Source organism: Zalophus californianus, chromosome 5, assembly GCF_009762305.2.
Source record: "Zalophus californianus isolate mZalCal1 chromosome 5, mZalCal1.pri.v2, whole genome shotgun sequence".
Lineage (NCBI taxonomy): Eukaryota > Metazoa > Chordata > Mammalia > Carnivora > Otariidae > Zalophus > Zalophus californianus.
Window position 1 is genome coordinate 2,625,397 of NC_045599.1, and position 10,611 is coordinate 2,636,007.

Consider the following 10,611-nt stretch of genomic DNA (forward strand, 5'->3'; position numbering starts at 1 on the left):
TCAGATCAACAAAACAAAAAGCTAGTACTTTGACAAATTAATAAAATCGATAAACCACTGGCCAGACTTATCCAAAAGAAAAGAGAAAGGACCAAAATTAATAAAATTATGAATGAAAGGGGAGAGATCATGACTGACACCAAGGAAATAGAAAAAAATTACTGGAAATTATTATCAAAAACTATATGCCGATTGCTGAGCAACCTGGATGAAATGGATGACTTCCTGGGAACCTATAAATTGCCAAGACTAAAGCAGGAAGAAATTGACAACCTGAAAATGCCCATAAGCATTAATGAGATTGAAGCAGTGATCAAAAACCTCCCAAAAAATAAAAGCCCAGGGCATGATGGATTCCCTGGGGAATTCTACCAAACATTCAAAGAAGAAATAATACCTATTCTACTGAAGCTGTTTCAAAAAATAGAAACAGAAGGAAAGTTTCCAGACTCATTCTATGAGGCCAGCATTACCTTAATCCCCAAACGGGGCAAAGACCCCATCAAAAAGGAGAATTTCAGACCGATATCCCTGATGAAGATGGATTCCAAAATCCTCGACAAAATCCTAGCTAATAGGATCCAACAATACATTAAAAGGATCATTGACCACAACCAAGTGGGATTTGTCCACGGGATGCAAGGGTGGTTCAAAATTCACAAATCAATCAATGTGATAGAACTACATTAATAAGAGGAGAGACAAGAAACATATGGTCTTTTCAATTGATGCTGGAAAAGCATTTGACCAAATACAACATCCTTTCCTGATTAAAACTCTTCAGAATGTAGAGATAGAGGGAACATTTCTCACGTTCATAAAATCCATCTATGAAAAACCCACAGCGATATCATCCTCATGGGGAAAAGCTGAGAGCCTTTCCCTTAAGATCAGGGATACGTCAAGGATGCCCACTCTTACCACTATTGTTCAACATAGTACTAGAAATCCTAACAACAGCAATGAGAAAACAAAAAGAAATAAAAGGTATTCAAGTTGGCAAAGAAGAAGTCAAATTCTCTTTTCACAGATGACATGATACTTTATGTGCAATACACAAAAGACTCCACTCTCAAATTACTAGAACTCAGACAGCAATTCAGTACTGTGGCAGGATACAAAATCAATGCACAGAAATCAATTGCTTTCTTATACACTAACAATGCAACTATAGAAAGGGAAATTAGAGAAATTATTCCATTTACAATAGCACCAAAAACCATAAGACACCTCAGAATAAACCTAACCAAAGAGGTAAACTATCTATACTCTAGGAAGTACAGAAGACTCATGAAAGAAATTGAAGAAGACACAAAAAGATGGAAAAACATTCCATGCTCATTGATTGGAAGAATAAACATTGTTAAAATGTCTGTGCTACCCAGAGCAATCTATACCTCAATGCCATCCTGATCAAAATTCCAATGACATTTTTCAAAGTGCTGGAACAAAGAATCCTAAAATTTGTATGGAATCAGAATAGACCCTGGATTGCCAAGGAAATACTGGAAAAGAAAAATAAAGCTGAGGGCATTACGTTGCCCAATTTCAAGCTATATTACAAACCTGTGATCACTAAGACAGTATGGTCCTCGCACTAAAACAGACATATAGACCAATGGAACAGAATAGAGAACCCATATATGGACCCTCAACTCTACGGTCAAATAATCTTCAACAAAGTAGGAAAAAATATGCAATGGAGAAAAGTCTCTTCAATAAATGGTGCTGGGAAAATTGGACAGCCACATGCAGAAGAATGAAACTCGACCATTCTCTAACACCATACACAAAGATAAGTTCAAAATGGATCAAAGACCTCAATGTGAGACAGGAATCCATCAAAATCCTAGAGGAGAACATAGGCAGTAACCTCTTTGACATCGGCCATAGCAATTTCTTTCAAGATACAACTCCAAAAGCTAGTGAAACAAAAGCAAAAATGAACATTTGGGACAGCATCAAGATTAAAAGCTTCTGCACAGCAAAAGAAACAGTCATCAAAATGAAGAGGAAACCCACAGATTGGGAGAAGATATTTGCAAATGACACTACAGATAAAGGGCTGGTGTTCAAGATCTATAAAGGACTTCTCAAACTCAACACCCAAAAAAACAAATAATCAATTCAAAAAATAGGCAGAAGACATGAACAGACACTTCTCCAAAGAAGGCATACAAATGGCTAACAGACACATGAAAAATGTTCATCATCATTAACCATCAGGGAAATTCAAATCAAAACCACATTGAGATACTACCTTACACCAGTTAGAATGAAAAAATGGACAGGAAATGAAATAACAAATGTTGGAGAGGTTGTGGAGAAAGGGGAACCTTCTTACACTGTTGGTGGGAATGCAAGTTGGTACAGCCACTTTGGAAAACAGTGGGGAGGTGCCTCAAAAAATTAAAAATAGAGCTACCCTCTGACCCAGCAATTACACTTCTGGGTATTTACCCCAAAGACACAGATGTAGTGAAAAGAAGGGCCATATGCACCCCAATGTTTATAGCAGTAATGTCTGCAAGGGCCAAAGTGTGCAAAAAGCCAAGATGTCCTTCAACAGATGAATGGATAAAGAAGATGTGGTCCATACATATAATGGAATATTACTCAGCCATCAGAAAGGATGAATATCCAACTTTTATATCAACATGGATGGGACTGGAGGAGATTATGCTAAGTGAAATAAGTCAAGCAGAGAAAGTCAATTATCTTATGGTTTCACTTATTTGTGGAACATAAGGAAGAGCATTGAGGACATTAGGAGAAGGAAGGGAAAAATGAAGGGGTGAAATCGGATGGGAAGTTGAACCATGAGAGACTATGGACTCTGAGAAACAAACTGAGGGTTTTAGAGAGGTGGGGCAGTGGGGGGATGGGTTAGCCCGGTGATGGTTATTAAGGAGGGCACGTACTGCATGGAGCACTGGGTGTTACAGGAAAACAATGGATTGTGGATCACCACATCAAAAACTAATGATGTAATATATGGTGATTAACATAACATAATAATAAAATAAAGAAGTTAGGGGAAAACCTAATTCTCCACAAAACGGTGAATGAGCTGGCTTTCATAATAGGAGGTGGAGGGGCAAAGATGTTGAAGAATATTTTAATAGTTTAGTAACCTGGAAATGTCCATATGTTGTGACCAGAGAAATAATTGTGCAACTGTGTATACAGTCCTGAACTTATAAAATGAATGAATTTTAAAATACGTACATAAATAAATAAACAAATAAATAAACAAAGAAATAAAATTTAAAATAATTAGGCACACTTGATGAGACCCTTAGTGCTTTTACTTCATGTCTTCTTCCTCCTCTTTTCTCTGCCACTCAGATAATATTAAAATAATATTTTCAGCCCAAAAAAATCCTAAGATCAAATTAAATAAATTATTTTAAACATTTAAATCAATGCAGGACAAGACCATTCATCTGACATATTGTAGATATACATATTGTGAAAATCCTGACCACTCAAAAACTAAGTGCCTTAATCCCACACTGTGCTTCTCTTTATAAAACTACCCCATATGGGGTTTTCTGAGTCCTGGACTTTCTTCTTCAGAGATGTTTTTATTTATTTTTTTAAAATATTTTATTTATTTATTTGAGAGAGAGAGAGCACATGAGAGGGAGGAGGGTCAGAGGGAGAAGCAGACACCCTGCTGATCAGGATCCCTATGCGGGACTCGATCCTGGGACTCCAGGATCATGACCTGAGCCGAAAGCAGTCGCTTAACCAACTGAGCCACCCAGGCGCCCTTCAAAAATGTTTTTAAATAACAGCTCATAAAAATCACTGAAGCTCTTGGTTTGGAGAGGAGACATCATTGAAAATAATACACATACTCAGGGCCAAAAGCCTTTCACAACATTGGAATGATTCCTCCACTATATCTTAACTTCTGAGTAACTGGTAAAAGAACACAGGGAGTTACTCTCCATCTTCAGAACAATTCTTCATTATGAATGTTCAAAGAATATAGGAATTACTTGTAGTTTATACAGCATTGAATAGATGATGAAATATGTATATATGACCACAAACAGAATTCTGTTTGAAATTGCAGAATAATCTTTACTTTTCATATAAAAAGATGCATTAAACTACAAAAATAACATTATCACCAACTGAATTGTTTGGAATATGACATTTATTTGTTTAAGTAAAAACATTGTTCACAGATTTCAAAGTCTTGAGAACGTCTATTTGAAAGACGACCTCAAAATATTTTTTATTAAATTAAAATTATGGAAACTATAATGCAGTTGCATTTGAATGTTTTGCTTACATTCGACTTACTTCTTTATTTAGTGACTGAACGATTGTATGTGTGAATAAGATAGAAACAATATGAATTAGACCAAATTTTACAACAGTACTTTTGGAATTTCAAACTCAAAAAGAAAAATTGAACTTTAGGCTGTTAAGAAAATCCAGCTACAGCTAAGTTTAAAAAAAAAAAAGGAGAAAAAAAGACAGACATGAGTCTAAATATAATGTATACAATGCATGCAATTCATGTAATTTTGGTATTTCTTGACTAGTCAAAAAAGCATAGATTCTAGATGGTAAAGGAGAGCATCTCAGACTACCCAAATCTGTAAATTGATTATCTACATGCACAATAATATTGTTAGACCCTAACCTTAACACTAAATGCAAGAAATAATTTAAAATGGAACCAAAAGACCTAAATTAAGACTTAAACTATAAAACTTAGAAGAAATCATGGGAATAGCTTCATCACAACTGATTTAAAAATAATTTCTTAGTTATGCCTCCAAAAATGTAGACAACAAAATAAAAACTAGACAACTTGGACTTCATTACAATTGAAATATCTGTGCATTGAGGAACATCAACAGAGTGAAAAGGCAACCCACGGAATGGAAGAAAATATTCACAAGTCATATTTCTGATAAGGATTGATATCAGAACACATAATTTACTCCTACCACTAAAAAACAAGAAAAACAACATCATTAAAAAATGGACAAATTACTTGTATAGAAATTTTCCCAAAGAAGATATACAGATGACCTATAAGCACGTAGTAAGTTGTTCAATTATTAGGGAAATGCAACACAAAACCACAACTAGATGCCATCTTATACACATTAGGATGGTTATTGTGAGAGAGAGAGTAAGTGAGAGAGGAAAGAAGAAAAGAGAAAATTACAGTGTTTGAAAGGGTGTGAAGAAATTTATCCCTAACTGGTGCATAACTGGTTGAAATGTAAAATTCCACAAGGAAAATAGTATTCAGTTACCCAAATAATTAAATATTGAATTATTAAGTGATCCAGTAATTTAATTTGTGGGTATATATCCAGAAGTATTGAAAGCAGAGATGAGAACAGATGTTTGTACACCCATTTTAATAGCAGGATTGTTTACAATAGCCAATCAACCCAAATGTTGATTCATGAGTAATGAGTAAATAAATGCATAGAATATAAATACAATCAGGTATCATTCAGTATTAAAAAGTTGGGTCTTTGACATATTCTGCAATATGGATAAAACTTGGACACATTATGCTAAGTAAAACAACCACATAATGAATGAAAGTATAAAGTGTTATGATTTGTTTATATGAGGTACCTAGAATAATCAAATTCTTAGAGACAGTGCAACAACAATTGTCATATGCTGGATAAAGGAGGTAATGGAGTTTTTGTTTTGTTTTGTTTTACTATAGTTGATAAAAAATGTTACAGTAACTTCAAGTGTTCAACATAGTGATTTGACGTTTGTACTTTATGCTGTTCTCACAAGTGTAGCTTCTATCTGTCACAATACAATGCTATTACAATATCATTGACTATGTTTCTTATGTTGTGCCTTTTATTCCCATGACGTATTCACTTCATAACTGGAAGCCTGTAACTCCCTTCACTATTTTTTCCCATCCACTATTCCCCTCTTTTCTGGCAACCATTAGTGTGTTCTCTGTATTTATAGGTCTGATTCTGCCTTTGTTGTTGTTGTTTGTTTGCTTTCTTGTTTACTTATTTAGATTCCACATATGAGTGAAATTATAAGGTATTTGTTTTTTCTCATTCTGACTTATTTCAGTTAGCATAATACCCACTAGGTCCATCCATATTGTTGCAAATGGCAGGATCATAACCAATAAGAGGTTATTATCCAAAATACTGAGAGAACTTAAATAACTCAACAGCAAAACATCCAATTAAAAAATGGACAGAATATGTGAATAGACATTATACCCAAGATGAAATACTGATGGCCAGCAGACACATGAAGATTTGCTCACCTTCACTAATAATCAGGAAATGTAAACCAAAACCCCAATGGCAGTTATTTTTAATGGGTATGCAGTTTTAATTGGGGAACACAAAAAAGTTCTAGAGGTGGATGGTAGTGATTATTGCACAATGGTGTAAATTTACTTTATACTCCTTACTTGTATTATTAAAAATGGTTAAAATGGTGAATTGTTGTTTATATATCTTAACAAATTGAAAGAAAGTAATTAAAATATTACATAGCCTGATCTATGGGTTAATGCAAAACTCTTGAATATGTGGTAAGAATAGACATTTCCAAACATTTTCAGAAATGATTTAGTAGGATCTATAAAAAATTGAAATGGCCATACCCTAGATATACTAATTATATTTCAAGAGACTTAGTCAAAGAATCATGTACATGCATGCACAGACAAGGCGTGTAAAATGATGTTAATCACAAGCTTACATAGGATGGTGAATATAAACTTGAAAATAAAATATTGAATATCCATAATATTTAATAATACACTGTTGCACAGAGACAGGAAGACATATGAAATATTGTTGTGTGTAAAAAGTGAGTCTCTGAATAATGTATAGTTAGTATCAGATGATGCATTTTTATGAATATGCATGCAAAGTCACAGAAGTTGTATTGCAATAAACATTCCCACTCTTGCACCTCCCATGGTCCCTGGGAAGACATGTGGGAGTGAGGAAAGATTCACTTTAAGTTTCTAGATTCCTTGGTATTTTACATGTATAACATTTGCGTATATATCAGTATTAAAAATAAAAAATAGCAAAACTAAAATAAAATAAAACAAAACAGCATCTATGACTTAATATGTATTCCCAAATTTAAATTTCAATTCTTGAATTCAAATGTGCTCTTTTCCATGAAAATCTTGATGTTGTAACATATCAATAAATAGAAAGGCATAACCTGAAAGTATTCATGGAAGTGCTGTGATATGCTTACAATGGAAAATTGTGAGAAGCAAGTAAATTATTTTTCTGAGTTGTCCTAGGTCTGGGATTTAAAATTAGCCTCAGGTTCCTCAGGGGATGCTCTCTATTATCAAAAACTTGTCCATTTCTTCTAATTAATTCGCATCCCATATATGTAACTACGACCTTATGTGAAAGTCAGAAGATTATTAACGTTGAACTAATGCTGGAGACTGAAAGAAAGCTTGCAACTCAGCAATTACACAGGACTTGTAGGGATAATTAAACAGGTTTGGTCATGGAAAAAGCACCAATTCTTGAATGAAAGTGTCTTTTGAGGGAAGATACTTAAGACAATCTATTTCTTTTACACATAAAAAAACACAGAATAGAGGGATGGAACAGAAATATGTGCCCCATCCCAAAGTACTTATTCGGATCTACTCTTGTCAGTTTATATCTAACTGCCAAATTTAATGTATGGTAAGAAAAAAATAACACATATTTTGAGGGGGAAATTTGCTCAAGCAGTTTCTTCTTTTGTACTCAGGAGGAAGGAATTTTAAATTGCTGTCTGTATCACCTGTAATAATTGGTGAAGGTATTTTTCATCCATTTTATTTCAAGAGCCAAGGGGAATAGGGAATGTTTTGCTTATCTTACTTGTTGTCTCTGTGTGTCCAGGCCATTTACGTTTTGTTTAAATGAAAGTTAGAGTCAAGGAGACAAAATATTATATAAGTGGCCTTGACTCATTTTTAAGTGGTTATTGAAAGACTAATTTTATGGTCATAGGCAAGACACTGTTGTGGTGTTATGTTATAGTGATTGAATAAGTAAAATATCACATGAATTGATTTATCATGGGATAGTCAGAATGGTACATTTTGGGCATTTTCTATTTTTATCATTAGTATCTGTATTTAATATTAAGAAGGAAATTTAGCATCCCAGTTTGCTTCTCTTCTATTCTGCCTCCTGCCTGCCTAATCCAATTTGACATACATAAACATTTATATTTGTATTTTGTCTTATTTATTTATTTTTGTCAAGAGCAGTGTTTGACCAATGATCTCTGGAAGCAGTCATCATATAAGATAACTTTATTTTTGTTATTTCACCTGCATCTGTGAAGTATGATAGCAGCTTTCTAGGCAGATTTGTCCCAAAGGTTTTGTACCTCTCTGCTAGACTCCTAAGTCAAGAAAATGAAAAATTGTTGTTGTTCTGAAATAAACAACAGGCAGAATTTTTCTGCATTTTCTGATGCTTTAAATTGTGCTCAAAGCCAACCATATTTCATTGACCCCTCTGTAAATACTGTTATATGGATGGTGGGGGTCTATGTGATGTATTTCTGTGGTATTATTATGGTGGGCTACACCTCATTCAGAATAAAAAGTTCTTAAGCATTAAGTAGAGATGAATATGACAATATCTGAACGGATTAGTTATCAGTATTTTTATTTCTGCAGATAAGAACCAGTGAGGCTGAGAAATTAGCCACTATGACTAACATAACAACATTCTTGCTCATGGGATTCCCTGATGATCAGGTGCTACAGAGACTTTATGCTGCATTCTTCTCCCTGGTTTACCTGGCAGCATTGATGGGGAACCTCCTCATTATCACCCTCACCACCATTGACCAGCATCTACAATCCCCCATGTATTTCTTCCTGAAAAATTTGTCTTTGATTGATATCTGTTACATCTCTGTCACTGTCCCCAAATTCGTCATGAACTCTCTGACCAACAGCCATTCCATCTCCTTTGTGGGGTGTGCCTCACAGGTTTTCCTTGTTGTTTTCTTTGCTGGCACAGAGTTTGCCCTCCTTCTGGTGATGTCCTATGATCGCTATGCAGCCATCTGCTGTCCTCTGCACTATGAGGCCATCATGAATAGAGGTACCTGTGTGCAGATGGTGAGAGCATCATGGTTCAGTGGGTGTGTCTATGGATCCATTCATGTAGCAGGCACATTTTCTGTCCGTTTCTGTGGTTGTAACATAGTGCACCAATTCTTTTGTGATGTGCCATCACTGCTCACACTTGCTTGTTCTGGGGAGGAAACTCTAGAATATGCATTTATAATCGGTAGTTGTTGTTTTGGATTTATATGTTTTATTTTATTGGTGGTATCTTATGTTTACATTTTTTCTACTGTTCTAAGAATCCCATCTGCAAAGGGCAGAGTGAAAAGTCTTTCAACCTGCCTGCCCCACCTCACCGTGGTGACATTGTTCTTCTTTTCTGGGATTATCACATATTTAGCTAAAAATTTTAAATCTTCATCTTCACTGAAAGTGTTGATATCAGTGCTTTACACTGTGTTACCGCCCACCATGAATCCACTTATTTACAGCCTGAGAAACTGGGATATACAAATGGCCTTGGGCAAACTGATAGCTAGGAAACTGTTTAGAAGACTTTTTTAATTTAAATATGTAAAATACCATTAAAATTAATTATTTTATTGATGATAGTTATTTCAAAAGAGATACCTTCATTTCCCCCTTGATAGTCCATAAAATTCAATAATTTGTTTCTTAATGGTACCAGGGCAAAATTTTATTTTTACTTATGTAATGGACTACTGTGTTGAAAATATTTAATTAAATGGTTCTCTTCCCTGTTTTGATTTTATATCATGTTTTATTAGGGTAAATATTCTGAATGATTTACATTTACCATAGTGTTCATAAACACATTATGATTGCACAACATTTTCAGGGAAATCACACAAAATAGCATTTTTAGTGTTATTCCAGGAAATGCTCTTCATATTTAAAGTAAAACTGAGGTTGCATTAATCTTAAAATTTTATGTTAAAAATTCTTTTTGGTCATGCTAGTTAAACATTTATTGATGGGTTTCAGAGGAGAGCCATTAAAGGAGTGGTAAAATTGCTGTGGTTACTGGTCTTTCAAGAATTAAGATTGTCTGAGGATGATGATGACAGCATTCATGTAAAAGCCCTTGTTCAAAACAGAATCTCAATAGAAATGCTTTATTTTATTATAAATAAAGTTAAAATCACACAATATTGAAATGATTTTGAACACATTTCTTAAATTTTTTTTCCTTTCTCCGTTCTTCCTTCAATCATTTTTTTCTTTCCTCTTATTGTCTTCCTTTTATTTTTGATTTTTTAATTTATTTCTGTTTTTGTCCTTTTTTAGTCTTCTCTTCAAAACTAGATTTATTTTTTCTTGTATCTACTATTATAAATTTGTCTTAGACTACTTCATATTCTACATCTCAGATTACCACTTTCCATTCAGGTTACCCCACTACTAAAAACACATTATTTCTACATTGTTTTTGCAATAATCTTGATATATAAATAAACACCACTGAATCTATGAGTCCAGGTGTTGCATTT

At 34.1% G+C, this 10,611-nt stretch overlaps 1 protein-coding gene across 1 annotated transcript; it reads left to right on the plus strand.

The window, feature by feature from the left end:
• The first annotated feature begins 8,734 nt into the window (after positions 1–8,734).
• Positions 8,735–9,664, plus strand: LOC113928640 (olfactory receptor 14A16-like). Its single transcript, XM_027604487.1, has one exon. It carries the CDS (start codon positions 8,735–8,737, stop codon positions 9,662–9,664), a length of 930 nt encoding a protein of 309 aa, XP_027460288.1.
• The last annotated feature ends 947 nt before the right edge of the window (positions 9,665–10,611 follow it).